The sequence below is a fragment of the Cynocephalus volans genome, chromosome 9, assembly GCF_027409185.1.
Source record: "Cynocephalus volans isolate mCynVol1 chromosome 9, mCynVol1.pri, whole genome shotgun sequence".
In the NCBI taxonomy this organism is placed as follows: Eukaryota; Metazoa; Chordata; class Mammalia; order Dermoptera; family Cynocephalidae; genus Cynocephalus; species Cynocephalus volans.
In genome coordinates, this window is record NC_084468.1 from 84,969,159 (window position 1) to 84,988,607 (window position 19,449).

General features: G+C 33.3%; 1 protein-coding gene across 1 annotated transcript in view; it reads right to left on the reverse strand.

The window, feature by feature from the left end:
- STPG2 (sperm tail PG-rich repeat containing 2) overlaps window positions 1–19,449 on the reverse strand; it is a 452,805-nt gene that overhangs the window by 86,082 nt on the left and 347,274 nt on the right. Inside the window, exon 11 of the mRNA XM_063107464.1 lies at window positions 7,130–7,289. Coding sequence (XP_062963534.1) covers window positions 7,130–7,289 — 160 coding nt within the window. The remainder of the gene's footprint in view (window positions 1–7,129; window positions 7,290–19,449) is intronic.

Here is a 19,449-nt window from a genome sequence, read left to right on the forward strand (position 1 = left end):
TTTCTTTTTTTAAATTACCTGAGCTTCAGTGTTCTCCCTTATTTATAATGAGGACAGTAATAGTTATACTGACAAACTAGTTGTAAGAATCCAGTAAGGTACGTGAAACACTCTAAAACTTAAAACTCCTATTCAAATGTAACATAGTTCTCTTTTAATTTATCTAAATTAATCTCTTTTCCTCCTTGTGGCTATTATCTACCCAACTCTAATGTACTCTCCCATCTTCTTGGATGGTTTTAGGACATGGATCATTTTATTACATCACCCTCTCAAACATTATTCTTGGATAGTTCAATATTATTGTTAATAGCCCTTTCGAATCCTGGGCTTGACCTTGATTCCACTTCAATTGTAGACATGGCTATATTTTCATCTTATTCATTACCCCGTATATCAACTTCTTATTCTTTGACCACATTACTTTTAAGAACCTATATCTTAGCCATGTTTTGTCCACTAGCCAGTCATTCCATATTTTTACTTTGAACCAACCTCATCTATCATCACTTGTCTCCTTTCTCTGGTTAGAATTTGTTCTGGTAATCTACTGCTGCATAAGGAACTACATCAAAAAACAATAATAATTATTTATTTTGTTCATAAATATGCACTTTGAGCATGACTGGGGCAAAGGCTCATCTCAGCTGTACATGGTGTCAGCTGCGGCGGCTTGACTGGAGGCTGGAGAATCTACTTCTAAAATAACTTACTCACATGGCTAGCAAGTCCATGCTGGCTGTTGGCTGGAAGATCAGCCAGGATTGAGGAATGGGGGCCTCAGTTCCTCCCTGCATGGGCGCTGCACAGCTGCTTGGCTTCTGCACAGCATGATGGCTAGGTTCAAGAGTGCACATCCTAAGAGAACCATCCAGAAGTACAAGGAATTTTTATGATCTAGCCTCAGCAGTAAGATAGCAACTCTTTTGCAATACTCTGTTGGTTGATGCAGTACCATAGGTCCATTCAGGACACTGGAAACAGACACCACTACTTGAAGTCCAGAATTCTGTGATGTAATTCTGGTTCAGATATGGATGAGACTTCCCTATTGGGGTTCTTCTGGTACAGCTCTTTGCATACCATTTCTATTGACCTAAAGACCTTGAACTAAAAAGACAAATTATCTGCCATACACATATCCAACAAACGAATGTTAGACAGGCATAGTACAAATGCTGTAAACACTACTGCTCGAAGGGAGAAAAACGAGAAAGACATAGCAGTCAGCAGTTCATAGCAATTCAAATTCAGCTAGGCACATGTTGCATTCATAAATTAGGGTTCAGTCCTACTTCCTAAGAGTTGTTTGTTTCGTGACTCCACCTTGTGGGTTCTTGGTTCTGTCCTCTGAGTAATCCTTCCTTTTCCAATAGCCCATGTTTACAGCTAGAAAAGTTTATAGCCAACTTCCTTCCTGCAGAAATTTGTAAGTCCAAAGGCCTCTTTTCATTTTATATACTGTCTGTCCCTCTTAGGTCAAACTGATATAATTATTTTAAAACCATGTAAGCTGCTGTTTCATCAATTTATGAATCACCCCATAATACAGTGACACATCCACAAGATGGAAGAGATAAGCTCTCCACTATATATTATCTATATATATATAATCCATATATTTTCAGTTATTCTTTACATCTGACCTCCCATCTGAAAAAGTAAAGACTTTCTGCTTTAAAGCTAACCACCCTATTTTAAATTTTGATTCCTTTACCCATTATGATCTAAAATATTGCTTTATAAGTTCTCTCTACCACTCTTGCCTATTCAATTTCTCTTTCTCAAATGAAGTTTTTCCCATAGTCTTCAAAATTCTTTAGTATTCAATAAGTTAATTATTTCATTTGAGCTCAAACTAGTAATCAGTATATTATATATGTATATAATATGTACAAATTATAATTTTATCAAATATGCTTATTAAAAATTTGATCATTATAAAATTATGTATAAGGAAAATTTACTTGATATATATGTATATAAAGTGTCTAAAGAAACAAAAATAATTTGAGACTGAAAGCTAATAAAGTTAGCTCTTTTTTTATAATAAAATTTCTATTATTCTGAATAAAGATATAGAATCAACAAGTCTCCAAAACTGATCTGATGGATTTGTTTCTACACTCAGAATTATCTTGCATTTTAACATCTTAGAAGCATTTCTGAAACCTATAGAAAAAATTACACGGTTATTGCAATAGGCTAACAGCATGCAGCAAGGGGGATGAATTGCATTTTGATAATCTTTATAGTACTTCTGAAGCTAGAATATTACAAGTCACTAAGAAAATAGAATAAATAATTAGTTTTCACACAACAGTGATTTTATATCAAGGGTATTATTTATGTTTATTGAAAAAGGAACAAAACTATCTTCATGGGATATGTTCAATTAACTTCTAAGATAAATTATATTTGTTTCCTAAAATAATTTCCTGTGGGGAAGTGATGCAGAAATCACAACGTTATTTTCATGAGAAATGATCTATAATTTCTGAGTGAAGTCTCAGTACTTGATAGGTTCTGCCTATGAATGTTGTCTTATATGGTATATATTGCTGCATCTATCATTCATCTTGATATTTGGATCTTCATAAAAAATTATGCTGCAACTTTGATTGTTTTTCTTTATTTAAAAATTTGAAAATAACTAAATCTTTTAAATTTTTAATTTTTTATTTCAAAATTAAAATATTTACATTAACTTATCTTTAAATTTTATTTGCAAATTTAAGGTATTTAAATATTTTAAAATACATTTTTGTCTTACTATCAAGCAGTATATGTTCATATAGAGAAAACAATTAAAAATTGAAAAGTAAAACAAAACTCTTTAATAAGGCTAAGTTTGTTTCTCAAATACTATTTTTTCAGTGAGGACTTCCCTGATAACACCATTTGAAACTAATGCCCAACCACCTGTAAACTCCCAATTCTCCTTCTCTCTCTTATTTTTCCCTATAGCATTTATAAACACCTGATTTTCTTTCATTCTTTCTGTCTTTAATCTATGAATCTATGAATCTATTTGTTCATTTTTTTTATTAATAAATACACCTGCAATTAGTTCTGAGAAACAAGAATATTTATATTTTGTTCACTGCTTTATCTCAAGTCTCTGGAATGGTGTTTAACTGAGGCTCTTGGTACATATTTATTAAATGATTGGACGAATCAATCCTATCTTGTTACCAAGATCTTCCCAAGTTTAAAAAGTATACACCATTTTTTTTCCATTTAGGACATGTTAAACTTTTCATTGTAACTGTTCTTTGATGAATACCTTTGATACTTAAATTTTGAGTATATCATTTTAATTATTTCCTTAGAAGAATCCCAGAAGTTGAATTTTATGTCAAATGGCATGCATATTTGAAACATTCTGCTAACCTACCTTGAAGAACACTCATATCAACTTACACTTCCACTATGATGTATAATAGTCCACCATTTTCCATACTTTCAACAATACTTTCATCCATTTTTTTTTTAATTTGCTGAGCGTTCTCCCTCTAAATGCCCCAAAACAGGTCAATATGAGAGATAAAGTAATGAACAGTACTTTTCCACATAACAATTTCACCTTACCTGAGTTGGATCAGTCACAAAATCATTTACATATCCATGAATTAAAACTTGGTTTAGATAAGAGGAGATTGCTTCAAAATGTGATATACCTCATTTAGGAATTTCTTCATTAAATGATTCTAATGTGTTTTTATTTAATAGTATACAGTATACTGATTGTGAATATACTATTTCCTCCTTTAATTTAGACTAATGAAAATGAATTTTATCTTTCTTAAATATAAACAGTCAAAAAACAGGCTTTATTTATAAATGAAACAAAACCACTTCCATGTTTGTTAATAAAAATTCTGAAATAACTTGAAATTAAATACATGGCTATAAAATGTTAATAAAATACATGACCATAAAATATTGAATAAATGTCCTAAAAGTTGGTGAGTACCATAAAAGAATATTATTCATATCTTATGAACCTCGGGTCTTAATAGTTTTACCAACAAATATAAGAGAGATAACAACATACATTTTTTTAAGTTCAATAAAGCAAAACAGCCAATTCTTCCTAGTAATCACTCAAGTAACAAATATGCATATCATGCTCTATAAATTAAGTCAAACAACTTTGTAGTCTTATTTATATGTACATGTATATATACACATAATAACACAAAATAATTTTATCTGATGTATAAGAAATTTTACATTCAACCCAAAAAGGTCCTTTACATTTGTATTACGGTAAAACAAAATTACCAATATTTAATGACAATAGGGCAAAAAAATACTTTTTCTTATTTTATTTCTAAGAATATATGATATGAAAGGACATCATTCGTAAGATAAACACTGACACAGAGAAAATAACAAGTAGAACTATTATCACTATATCTTTTTATTATATAAAGATTTTTTTTTAAACAATCAAGACTTAACATATTAGTTGTCCCTAGATGCTACTAAGATCTATAGCAGAAATGGGCTATTTTCATTTTAGAGCAGAAAACCACATTAGTAAGCATACATTAAAAAGAATTAAGAATTCTTTGTCATATTGATCAATAAAAATCTGACCTAAGTAAAAATCATTTAAAAATTAGAAATCTATTTAGAGAGTTGATAATATCACACTTGAATATTTTTCCTTGATTAGATTAATGTAACAGAGTTAAGACAAATGAAAGTTAATCTTCAATTACCAAAATGAAGCATGGATATTAACTGAATTATCCCTGGACACCTATAAAATCTGTTAGAGTCATGCTATGGTTTGAATGTGTCCTCAAAGTCTGTGTGATGGAAATGTAATCCCTAATGCAACAGTATTGGAAGGTGTGGCCTAATAAGAGGTGACTAATTCATGAGGGCTCTGCTGTCATAAATGGATTAATGTGATTATCTCTCGAGTGGGCATTTTTTTTTATCATTACAAAATGTAAACATTTTTTGTAGCCCTTCACCAATTTCTCTCTAACCCCATCTCCAAGAGTGGACGTGTTATAAAAGTTAGTTGGATCCTCTCTTGCTTTCTCATTCTTGCCCTCTCTTGCTCTTTCACCTGCCTTCATAAAATGTTTCACGAAGGCCCTCACCAAACACCTGTGCCATGCTCTTGGACCTCCCAGATTCCAGAACCATGAGCCAAATAAATTTTTGTTCATTGTAAATTACCCAGTATTCTGTTACAGCAGCACAAAACAGAATAAGACAAGCCATATTTTGGAATGCATACCTTAAGACAGCAGATTAATTTTAAATAATGAACAATTGTACAATTACTACAGTATCTGTACATGTCAGAAGAAATCAAATTTCATACATCATGATTATCAGATACTAGTTTCAGAAATCCCATATGGCTTTTTCTAATGTGTTGATTATAAAGTCATGTGGGATTTCTGTTATCATTCCTTTGAAATATAAGCCACTTTAAGATGCAGTATGGAAAACTTGATGAATTACTGGTATTACCAATGTGATACTTTTTATTTAGCAAACTGGCTACTCTGCAATTGTATAGTGACTTTGACAGTCACTATGTCTGGACTTCCAAATAATAACTGTCTTTATGATGAAAAAGTTCCCCTCAACTCTCAAATTCTTTTAGAAGCTAGTGTGGGCTTAACATTAAGAAGAAACATGTTTCATACTATAATAAGATTTTATATTTCTAAGGAACATCAATGGTTCTGAAAATGACTTTGAAATATAGTCTTATTAACGTTATATTCTCATGAGATGCAAGTAGGTAGCAAATATCTCTATTTTGGAAAATAGAAACTAATAAAGTAAGTAGTGAATTTACTTGCCCTAGGCTAAATATTAAAGCAATGGAAAGTCACAGTGCCAATCCCAGCACTTAACTGAAACTCTTATGCATTCCATCTATAAGAATTTTTATGAGGAGCTAAGTAAAAGCAGAGAAAGAAAAAAAAAAACCTCAGAAAATATGAAATCAATATTAGCTATTTTGAGAGACCCCGATGTGCATATTATTTGTTATTTGATTAACTGCATTTAGTGATTGTGATGGTACTAGAACTTCAAATAACTAATTTCCCTGCATCACTTTAGTGTGACCACATATTTACTGTGGTCAAGGCACAGTACAGGACTTTATATTCTACTTCATAACAAAGCTAAAACCTGACAAAATCAACAATGGTGCAATAACTTAAGAAAAGAAAAAGAAAATAAGTAGAGTTAAATTTCAACTTAAAATGGATCATCACGTGGGCCAATATGCCTGACTCTCAAAGGACAACAAAAAAACAAAGCAAGCTTCTATGGATCAAAGGCACTCCAAGTATTCTTATTTGCTCAATGGGTTGTATTCTCCTGCTTTGGTGTTCCAGTAACAACTCTGAAAAAAAAAGTTTCTTCATTCTGTTTCATTTTTTTTTCTCCATATTCTTATAAAGTTTCATTATAACAGTTCAGTTGTTTTGTGGTCACATATGGTCATACATTTGTAAATTATTGTTCAAAACTATTGTTCTTATTCTCTATCTAGTTTTCCTGTGTAAAATAGCATACTAACTGATTCATCTTCATTACCCAGGGAAAGTTATTGCATTCATTTTCAGAGCACTCAGCTCTCTTTTACCAATAGCTAAACCAATCACAATTGAAAAAATCAAAATTATTTTTGAAATTTAAACCTTCAAATAAATATTTATCTTTTTATATAGCTGCTTTCTTGATACTTGAGAAAAATAAAATAATTCCATTAAACTGGCACAATGAGTATCTTGTGTAAGACTGATTTTCCAAATCAGAGTAAAGTACTTTTTGCCTCTAACAACTTTACCATATTAAGTTTTTTTTCTTTCTCCAATAGAAGGAATGCTAGATGAATTTATTAGCTCAGTAAAATTGGTAAAATTGCCTTTAGTAAAATCAAGAAACATAAAACCGCAAACAAATGCCATTACACTTGAAAAAATATCTTTCACTGAATAAGTATTTTGTTTCTAGGTATTTGTCCTACACATGTAAAAGAGGCACGGTAAATGTAAATGTTTGTTTACAATTGTCTATTTTAACATGGAAACCTTAGTTTTCTCACCATAGCTTTAAGAGGACAATCTAGACTTACCTGGCCCATCTGTCACTTTTTCCAGGCATCGAGGAGTTGCACTAAGAAAGGAGGCATGTTTTCTTTTAGCCATTAAACTACGAGGTGGCATGTATTTATGTTTAACTTGAGACATTTCATATGATTTTTGAACATCATAGCTGCCTGGTGCTGGAATAACCTGGAAAATAATTTTAATGGAAAAGCATAAATATACATTATATAGAAAATATCCAAGAAGATAAAAGATGGATAATTACACTAAGCAATAGCATAAGTAAAAAATATGAAAACTTTCTTTAATTAATCCCAAAAAATAAAAATTTAAAAGAGGATCCCTAAGGGCAACAGCCAGCCAGTGGAACCATATGGCTTCACACGGCCCCCCCACCCCACCACCTTGAATACAGGCAGGGGCAGAGCTCCAGACCCCACCCTGCTGCCATGAACTGGCACCACACAGGTGAGCCCCCCAGTGCCAGCCAGCCAGCAGAATCGCACAGCTCCAAGCGGCCCCTCATCCTGCCTCAGACCCAGGTGGGAGCACCAGCCTATGGATCCAACCCACCAAGTTTGGCCCAGCAGAACTCTATGCATTATGGGCTTATGCTACGACCACAGAGTCTAGAACAGGAACCAAGTTGGTTTAAGATAACCACCACCACACCTACTATCAAGTAAGACAGTTCACCTCCCACAGTAGCAACCAAGGCTACTCCACGGCCAACCTCAGTATAATAGAAGAAGCAAAGCCCCTATCAAATGATCAAGCATCAGGAAAAAAACACTAGAAGTACAAACAATAAAGAAGAAATGACACAACCGAAAGGATACAGTAATACCCCAAAGTCAGACTCCATGGAACAGGGAATCCTTAAAATGTCTGAAAAAGAATCTCGAGTAATAATCTTAAGAAAACTTGAAGAAATAAAGGAAGACTCAATTAAAGAACACAATTAAACAAGAAAAAAACTCAGAATATGAAGGAAGAAATCTACAAAGAGATTAATATCATAAAAAAGAGTGTGGCAGAACTTCTAAAACTGAAAAACTCACTCTACAAAATAAAAAAACATAACTGAGAGCTTGTGCAGCAGGGTAGAGAAAACAGAAGAAAGAATTTCAGAGCTTGAAGATGGTTTTTTTGAAATAACTAGGTAGACACAAAACAGGAAAAAAGAATTAAAAATAATGAGGAAAACCTTAGAGAGATAGCAGACAATCTCAAGCTCTCTAACATCCAAATTGTGGGTATTCCTGAAGGGCAGGAGAAGGGAAAAGGTATCAAAAACCCACTCAAGGAAATAGTAACAGAAAACTTCCCAGGTGTAGGGCGAGATACAGACCTTCAGATCCAGGAAGTTCAAAGGTCCCCAAACAGATTCAACCCAAAAAGATCCTCCCCAAGACACATTATAGTTAAATTCACAAAGCTCACAGACAAAGAGAGAATTCTACAAGCAGCAAGAGAAAAGCATCAGGTCACTTATTAGTTAATAGATTCCATGTCAAAATAAACAATTGTAAACAAACATTTGGATTCTGAACCATCATCACGAATACACAAGAAAGAGCAAACCCCACAGTTAAAACAAAAATGCCAGCAAGAAAGAGAAAGAAGCTAAACCATTCCACCTTAAATCCCCAACTCACATTGAAGAAGAGAAATAAAAGGGGAAATAATGATCAAAAGATATTTAAACCACCTACATAGCAATTAAATGACAGGAATTAAACAACACTCTGAATAACTGCACCAAATGTGAATGGACTAAACTCCCCATTCAAAAGACACAGACTAACTGACTGGATTAAAAAAATAGACCCAAGTATATTCTGTCTTCAAGAGACCCACCTCACCTGTAAAGACACTCATAGACTAAAACTGAAGGGATGGAAAAAGATATACCATGCAAATGGAAACCAAAAACAAGAAGGAGCAGCTATTCTTATATCAGACAAAATAGACTTTAAACCAAAAAACATTTAAAAAGACAAAGAAGACCATTGTATAATGATAAGGAAACTATCCAACTAAAAGACATAACAATCATAACCATGTATACACCCAATACCGGACCACCCAGATATATAAAGCAAACACTCTTAGACTTAAAGAAGGAGATAGGCCCTAATACATTAATAGTGGGTGATCTTAACACCCCTCTATCAGTATGGGACAGGACTTCCAGGCAACAAGTCAACAAAGAGACACAGGATTTAATCTACAGCCTAGACCCACTGGACTTGGCTGATATACACAGAACCTTTTAACCAACAGCAAAAGAATACACTTTCTTCTCATCAGCTCATGGTATATTTTCCAGGAAAGACCACATATTAGGTCAATAATCTAGACTGAGCAAATTTGAAAAAATTAAAATCATTCCAACAATCTTTTCAGACCACAATGGACTAAAACTGGAGATAAACAATAAGCAAATCTCTGGAAGATATACAAATACATGGAAAATAAATAATAGGGTCCTGAGTGACCTATGGGTCCAAGAAGAAATTAAACAGGAAATAAAAAATTATTGGAAACAAATGAAAATAAAGATACAGCATACCAAAACTTGTGGGATACTGCAAAAGCAGTACTAAGAGGGAAATTTATTACAGTAAATGCCTATATCAAAAAAATGGAAAGACTCCAAATAAATGACCTAATGTTATGCCTCAAAGACCTTGAAAACCAACAATCCAAACCTAAAGGCAGTAGATGGAAAGAAACAATTAAGTTCAGAGCAGAACTAAATGAAATAGAGACCCCAAAACAATGGAAAAGATTAACAAAACTAAAATTTGGTTTTTCAAGAAGATAAACAAAATAGACACACCATTAGATTAACAAAAAAAAAATGGAGAGAAGACTCAAAAAAAATCAGAAATGAAAAGGGAAACATTACAACTGACACCACAGAAATACAACGAATCATTAGAGACTACTATAAACAACTGTATGACAACAAACTTGAAAATCTGGAGGATATGGATAAGTTTCTAGACACATATAAATTACCAAGACTGAACCAAGAAGAGATAGAAAACCTGAACAGAACAATAGCAACCAAGGAGATTGAGGTGGTAATTAGCAATCTTCCAAAGAAAAAAGTCCGGGTATGGATGGCTTTACAGCTGAATTCTATCAAGTGTTTAAAGAAGAGTTAAGACCAATTCTCATGAAACTGTTCCACACAATTGAAACAGACTCTACTCTCCCAAACTCATTCTATGAGGCCAACATAACTCTGATACCAAAACCAGATAAAGACACAACAAAAAAAGAAAATTACAGGCCAATATCCTTGATGAACATGGATGCTAAAATCCTCAACAAAACATTAGCAATTAGAATACAGCAATGTATTTTAAAAATTATACACTATGATCAAGTGGGATTCATCCTAGGGATGCAAGGATGGTTCAACATATGAAAGTCAATAAATGTGATACATCACATCAGCAAGCTCAAGGACAAAGACCATGTGATTATCTCAATAGATGCTGAAAAGGCATTTGACAAAATTCAACATTCCTTCATGATAAAGACTCTCAACAAATTAGGTATACAAGGAAAATATCTTAACACAACAAAAGCCATTTATGACAAGCCCACCGCAAGTACTACTCTGAATGAGGAAGAATTGAAAGCCTTCCCCTTAAGGACAGGAACAAGACAAGGATGTCCACTCTCACCATTTCTATTCAACATAGTGCTGGAGGTACTAGCTAGAGCAATCAGGCAAGAGAAAGAAATAAAGGGAATCCAGATTAGAGAAGATGAAATCAAACTTTCCCCCTCTGCAGATGACATGATCCTATATACAGAAAAACCTAAAGACTCTATCAAAGAACTCCTAGAGCTGGTTAATAACTTCAGTAACATTGCAGGATACAAAATAAATGCCCAGAAATCAGTAGCATTTATATACTCAAATAATTAATTAACAGAAAGAGAAATAAATAAAGTAAGCCCATTTACAATTGTCACCAAAAAAAATATGATACCTAGGAATCGATTTAACCAAGGAGATTAAAGACCTCTACAAAGGGAATTACAAACCATTTCTGAAAGAAATAAAGACACAAAAAGATGGAAAGATATTCCATGCTCTTGGATTGGAAGAATTGTGAAAATGTCTATACTACCCAAAGTGATCTACAGATTCAATGCAATCACCATCAAAATACCAACGACATTCTTCACAGAAATGGAAAAAACAATCTTACCTTTCATGTGGAAAAACAAAAGACCCCAATAGCCAAAGCAATCCTGAGCCAAAAATGCAAAGCCAGAGGCATAACTCTGCCTGATTTCAAATTATACTACAAAGCTGTTGTAACCAAAACAGCATGGTACTGATATAAAAATAGACATTCAGACCAGTGGAGTAGAATAGAGAACTCAGAAAGCACTCCTCAGGCTTATAGCCATCTGATATTAGAGAAAGGCAACAAAAATCTACATTGGGGAAAAGACTGCCTCTTCAACAAGTAGTGCTGGGAAAACTGGATATCTATATGCAGAAGAATGAAACTAGATACGCATCTCTCACCATACACTAAAATCAACTCAAAATGGATTAAAGACCTAGGTATAAGAACCAAAACTGTAAAGTGACTAAGGGAAAATAGAGGTGAAACACTTCGGCAGTTAGGTCGGGGCACAGACTTTATGAACATGAGCCCAAAAGCCCAACCAGCAAAAGAAAAAAATAAACAAATGGGACTATATCAAACTAAAAAGTTTCTGGACAGCAAAAGAAACAATCAACAGAGTGAAAAGACCACCTACAGAGTGGGAGAAAATATTTGCCAACTATGCATCCAACAAAGGACTAATATCCAGAATATACATAGAACTCAAGCAATTATACAGTAAAAAAAAAAAAAAAAAAAAAAAAGTCCCAATTAAAAAATGGGCAAAGGAGCTGAATAGACATTTTTCACAGGAAGAAATACAAATGGTCAACAGATACATGAAAAAATGCTCAACATCACTAGTCATCAAGGAAATGCAAATTAAAACCACATTGAGATACCACCTCACTCCAGTTAGACTGGATATGATCAATAAGACGGTAAATAACAAATGCTGGCGAGGGTGTGGAGAGAAGGGAATACTCATACACTGTTGGTGGGACTGTGAATTAGTGCAACCACTTTGGAAAACAATTTGGATGTTTCTCAAACAACTACAGATCGATCTTCTGTATGATCCAGCAATCCCTCTTCTGGGTATATATCCAGTGGAATGGAAATCATCATCTCAAAGAGATACCTGCACTCCCATGTTTATTGCAGCTCTGTTTACAATAGTCAAGATATGGAAGCAACCTAAATGTCCTTTAATAGATGATTGGATAAGGAAACTGGTATATATACACTGTGGAATACCACTCTGCCGTAAAAAAGAATGAAATACTTCCAATTGCAACAGCATGGATGAGCCTGAAGAAACTTATGTTGAGTGAAACAAGCAAAGCACAGAGGAATAAATACCTCATGTGCTCATTCATATGTGGGAGCTAAGAGAGAAAGGAAGGCAGGAAAGAGAGACCACAGTAGTCCCATGATCCAACAGAGGGAGGAAACATTCCTAAGGCTACAAATTGCAGTTGAGGGAAGAGGAGGAGGGGGAGGGAGGCCGGGGATAATTGGAAGAGGACAAAGGGTACAAAGGCAATTTCTGGTAATGGGTATGTCCCCAATATGAATCTGGCTCCCACATCATGGGCAGGAGAGGGGACAATCAGCTTTGTATCTCATGAATATTGGAAATAAAGAAAGAAAAGAAAAGAAAAGAAAAGAAAAGGAAGGAAGGAAGGAAGGAAGGAAGGAAGGAAGGAAAGAAAGAAAGAAAGAAAGAAAGAAAGAAAGAAAGAAAGAAAGAAAGAAAGAAAGAAAGAAAGAAAGAAAGAAAGAAAGAAAGAAAGAAAGAAAGAAAGAAAGAAAAGATAGATGATAGATAGATAGATAGATAGATAGATAGATAGATAGACAGACAGACAGACAGACAGACAGACAGACAGACAGACAGACAGATAGATAGATAGATAGATAGATAGATAAGAAATTAAAAGAGTAAGCCAGAGATTGGTAGAAAATATTCACCATACATATACCCAACAAAAGGCTTGTATCCAAAATATACAGAGAACTCTCACCACCAAAAAACAAATTAAAAATAAAACACTAAAAATCAGCAAAAAATGTAAATAGATACTTCACAAAATAAGATATATTAATGACCAATAACTACATGAAAAGATCTTCATCATCGTTTGTCATGAGGGAAATGTAAATGGAAACCACAATGAAATGCCACTTCACACCTGTTGGAATGGCTAAAGCTAGAAAGACTGATAATACAAAATGTTGATAAGAATACAAAGTAACTGGAACACTCAAATATTGGAATTTAAAATAGCATGGCCACTTTGTAAACAATTTGGCAGTTTCTTGTCATGTTACACACATACCATACAATTCAGTATCTTATTTCCAGGTATTTACCCAAAGGAAATGAAAACATGTCCACACAAAGAATTGTACATGAATACTTATAACAGCTTTATTAAAAGTGCACAACTAGAAACAACCCAAATGCTCAATTAAATGAATTATTCTAAACACAAGATAAATTATTCTAAATCCATTCAATGACATACTGTTCAGCTATAAAATGAAACTGTGGATGCATATCTTAACACAGGTAAATTTTGAAAATATGGTGAGTAAAAGAAACCAGAGTCAAAAGATTATATACACCCTATATTTTTTTATATAAATTTCTAGAACAGGCAAAAATTACTGTACATGACAGAAAGCAGATCATTAATTGCCTGAGGTCAGTGTTGGAGAGGATTGAATGGTAAGGGGCACAGTGTGATAGAAATATTCTATATTTTGTTTATGTTACTGGTTACATAGGTATATTCATTTATCAAAAATGCATTGAACTGTGTGCATATAGTAATTACATTTTATTTCGTCTAAATTATACCTCAATTAAGTATATTCTTAAATTTGAAAAATAAATAAATAAAATAAGATCCCTAAATCTATGCCCTCCTAATGAAAGTGTAAATTCACTTGTCAGAAATTAAAGTAAATTAAAGAGACATGAAATTTAGGACCATATTCTTAGAAAAACTAGCCTTCGTGATATAGATCAAACTTTCATACTAAAATTTAATAATGAAAATCAAATTTCATACAGGAATGAGAGACATGATTTCATAATCATCAAAACTATTCCTGCTTTATTATTCTTTGTGAGCATACTTTACTTATTTTACAAAATGAAATTGCTTATTTCTTTTTATGTTAAAAGGCTTTCTCCTTTCATCACTTATGATTCTTTATATGAACTGCAATAATATTAACATTTTTAATCAACATGAGCCAACATGGATATTAATAACTACAATAATAATTCTAAACTAAATTTATATTTAATTTATTTATTCCATAATTAATAACTTAAACCATTAGGTAACAATCTCAACGAAAAATTTTTAACTCATTTCACTCAAATTATTTTAAAATAACATATTCTTTTGAAACGTGCTCATCCATACTATCTATGCGGACCAAAACTTTTAAAGTTCTAATGACTTCCTGGTAGTCAGGAGAGTATTGTGGACTATCTGTGGTTAAAAGTGTGGACTTTCAAGCTAGACTTCCTGGGTTTCAAATATCTACTGCATACTAATTGTATAACCTTAGGCAATTCAATTACCACTCTGTGATCCTCAGTTTTCTCATCTGTAAGAGGAGAAATAATGATAGTATTTATGTCATAAAGTTACTGTGAGGATTAAATGAGTTAAAACCACTAAAATACTTAGAATGGTACCTGATTCTATAGAAGTCTTTAGCTTGTCTTACTATTCTAGTAAAGCTAATTTCAATGCAAAGAAAAAAAAAAAAAAAAGGCTGAACAATCTGTGTTTGGGCTAACAGAGAAGTATTTCAAAATTTAAAATAAGTCAAACAAATTTGGATACTTTAGGAAGCCTTCTAGAAGCCAACCATACTCTATAAATCATGCACTCTTCTGTTTTTTTACATGCATATTTTCGCTCTCAAGCATATGCCAACAACATTACCTTCCACTTCCAAAGAATCACTAAATATGGTAAGAGTACCAACCATGACTAGGGTAGGAGATTTTTACATGAAACTCCACATTTCTGGTTGAGTACAGTGTCAAACACCAAATGTCACGATATGTAAGTCAACTAAGAAATGCCAGCAGCCATTTTCTTCTTGCCTGCATCAAGAGTATATTTAGTAAGGGTGAGCTGAAGATAAGCAATAGTGGAAATACTTCCATAAATGACTTGTGTATCTTTTGGGGCTGCCTCTGTGGTATGTGAAAGGAAAGTGGAAGAGAGTACAAAAGCACAAAGAAATCATGAGTACACAATATGTCCAGAGTACACAGGAAGGGCTTATAAAGATCTTGATTGTGCCTACCATAAATTTTAATTTTCTCATCAGATGCCCTTAATGGTGTCACTACCTATTCCTTCTTCCAGTGCCTAGACTTGATGTGATTTATGGGTTTAGCTACTGCCACAAAGAAACCCTTTTTAAAAAATGCCTTGAAGCAAAGACAAGAAATTGCATCAGTGATCAATTTTCTTCAATAGTTTGTTTCTACCTAAGAAAGTTCATCAAACTAGTTACTTTAAATTCCAGCAGATTCCCTGGCTCGCCTATCAATTGAATATACTTGTTTACTACCCTTGTTCATGACCACCTCTTCCTATAGCATATTTATGCTTCAGTGAAAACTTATTCCATGCTTGTCTCCTTTATCAGTGTTCCTGGCCTCTTCTTATTCATCTTCAATTCTCATTTTATCTGACCAAAGGGTCAGTAGTTCAAGTAAATATCCTAGGCTAACAATAAGTAAGACAAATCTGAAACTGTGTAGTTTCAATATTTTTAAAAATATTTATATATAGTACCATAAATGAGATGAACACCATGTCAAGGAAAAATAGTATGTGTAGATAAAGATCATCAAATCTCTGTCGGTGATCCTTTATACATCACAGAAAATAGGGAAGGGAAATGAAGAGTGGACATAATAGACATTTCTTATGTCTTTTTTTTTTTTTTCTTGGCCAGTATTTGAATCCTGTTCCTGTGTTTAGAAAATTCCACATGTTATGCAGCAAAATCTGGGTCTCAACACAAAAGTTAAAAACGTCTGATTCTCATTTCTCTGGTCTCACTTTTTTTTAGCTAGAACATGAATCTAGATCATAGGCTTAAATGCCAGCCTTTGATTTGGCAACCAGTGATTCAAAAAAAAAAAAAAAAAAAAAAAAAAAACCACAGACCATTAAAAATGTCATTCTAGTGAGAGGACTGGCAGTGGGGTCATTCATGTCCAGTTCCCACAGGCAACAGTGGAAGGACAAACTGAAAGAGGCAATTAAAAGTTCAGAGAAAAAGTCAGAAAATGTCTAATAGATAAGATATGCCTGAATGAAAACTAAAGGTAAATCTAAGGTGTCCTGACTTCCTCACCTGGAAAATCAGAGCCCTACCTAAAAATGCCATAAATAATCACAGAATTAAAATAATTAACATACATAAAAGTTTAGAATGGCATCTGACACATACAGAACACTAGTGTTTGCTCTCATTGCTATTATCATTGTCATTATCACTATTATCTTTATTAGGACTAAAAGAAACCCTCAGTGATATCTCCCTTGCCTAAAGACAAGATGCTAACTGGATAATTAAAAGAAAATCTATAGTATGTTAGGCATCAAACAAACAAAAAAGTAGCTACACTGTTGGGAATCACATAAAGACAGTGTCCCAGGCAGTTTAAAAAAAAAATCACTGGTTCCAACCAAACTGAAAGGAAGACAGGTTAGCCTCTTTGTATTTTGGCAAAACCATTTCACATACTTTGTGATTTTGTTCAATTGTATCAAGCCAAAGACCCTGCAAAATTCTCCATGCTCAGTACTACTACATTAACCCACTTACAAACCAAGTCTGATTGAACTGTAACCCCAGAGACCAATGCCTGATTTTTTCCAAATTTAGAATTTTTCCAATTCCATTCAAAGTTCCCTGCCAATTTGACATGTAAAATTTCATATACCCTCTGACCTCAGACAGGTGAAACTGCACATATGCTCTGAACTTCCAAAACATTGATTACCAAATACAGATTGTTAAATCCCTCAGGCCCAGCAAGGAATAGAGCATTCAATTCCTAAGTTGTCTCTAATACTGTAGCAAACTGAAAATAAAGATTGAACTTAAGTTTTAGTCTCAGAATAAAATTATTTTACCATGCTATGGTAAAAGACCTGGGAATATCTTTATTTCATGTTCATTTTTCAATGACAGTTTCACTGAATATAGAATTCTTGATTTTTTTTTTTCTGTCAGCCTTTTGAAAAGGTCATTTCATTAATTTGTGGCTTCCATTGTTTCTGATAAGAAGTCTGTAGTTAATCATATTGTTTCCACTGTATGTAAAAAGTTGTTTTTCTCTCGTGGCAATCAAGATATTCTCTTTGTCTTTGGCTTTCACCAGTTTGGCTATGATGTGTCTAAGTGTGAGTTCTCTTTTACATTTATCCTATTAGGAATTTACTGAGCTTCCCAGATACACAAATAAAGTTTTCATCAACTTTGGAAAGTTTTCAAGGTCTACATCTTCAAAATTTTTTCTGCCCCTATCTTTCTCACCCAGTCCTTTTGGGATTCCCATTATACATACATTAGAATACTTAACATTGAATAACAGATATCAAAAACTACTCATCTTCTTCAGTTTTTTTTGGTCTATTTTTCAGATTCAATTATTTGTATTGATTTATCTTTTAATTCACTGATCCTGACTTCTGCCATCTCAAATCTACTGAGTCTACTTGGTGAATATTTCATTTACATTATTGTACCTTACAATTCCATAATCCTTTTCTAGAGATCTTTTCTTTGTTTGTTTGCTTGTTTCTATTTATCTACTGATATTCTCTATTTCTTGATTTACTGCCAACATATTTTTCTCTATTCATCCCAGGGATATAAGGATAGTTCACCATATGCAAATCAATAAATGTGATACAACACATCAACAAAACTGAGGACAAAAACCACATGATTATCTCAATAGATGCAGAAAAAAACATTTGACAAAACTCAACATCCCTTCATGATAAAGACTCTCAGCAAACTAGGTATAGAAGGAAAGTATGTCAACATAATAAATTCCATATATGACAAACCCACCTCCAATACCATACTGAATGGGGAAAAGCTGAAAGCTTTTCCTTTAAGAACAGGAACAAGACAAGGATGCCCACTATCACCACTTTTATTTAACATGGTATTAGAAAAACTAGCCACAGCAATCAGGCAACAGAAAGAAATAAAGGGCATCCAGATTGGAAAGGATGAAGTAAAATCGTCCTTCTTTGCAGATGACAGTAGCCTATATAGAGAAAAACCTAAAGATTCTACAAAAAAAAAACCTCTTAGAGCTGATAAATGAATTCAGTAAAGTTTCAGGATACAAAACCAATATACAAAAATCAGTAGAATTTTTATACTCCAAAAATGAACTAGCAGAAAAAGAAAGCAAGAAAGTAAGCCCATTTACAATGGCTAACAAAAAAAATAAAATACCTAGGAATAAATTTAACCAAGGAGGGGAAAGATCTCTACAATGAGAACTACAAACCACTGCTAAAAAAAATTAAAGAGGACACAAAAAGATGAAAAGACATGCCATGGTCATGGATTGGAAGAATCAACATTGTGAAAGCGTCCATACTACTGAAAGTGATCTAAAGATTCAATACAATCCCCTTCAAAATACTATTGACATTCTTTATTGAAGTAGAAAAAACAATCCTAACATTCATATGAATTAGCAAAAGATCCTGAATAGCCAAAGCAACCCTGAGCAACAAATATAAACCAGAGGCATAACACTGCCTTACTTTAAATTATACAAAAAGCTGTAGTAACCAAGACAGCAGGGTGCTAGCATAAAAACAGACACATGGACCAATGGAACAGAATAGAGAACCCAGAAATCAATCCATATACACACAGCCAAATGATCTTCAACAAAGGAAACAAGAACACTTACTGAGGAAAGGACAACCTTTCAATAAACGGTGCTGGGAAAAGTGGATATCCATGTATAGAAGAATGAAACTGGACCTGTACTTCTCACCGTATACCAAAACCTCCTTAAAATGGGTTACAGACATGTATAAGACCTAAAACTATAAAACTACTAGAAGAAAACATAGGGAAAACACTTTAGGATAAAGGACTGG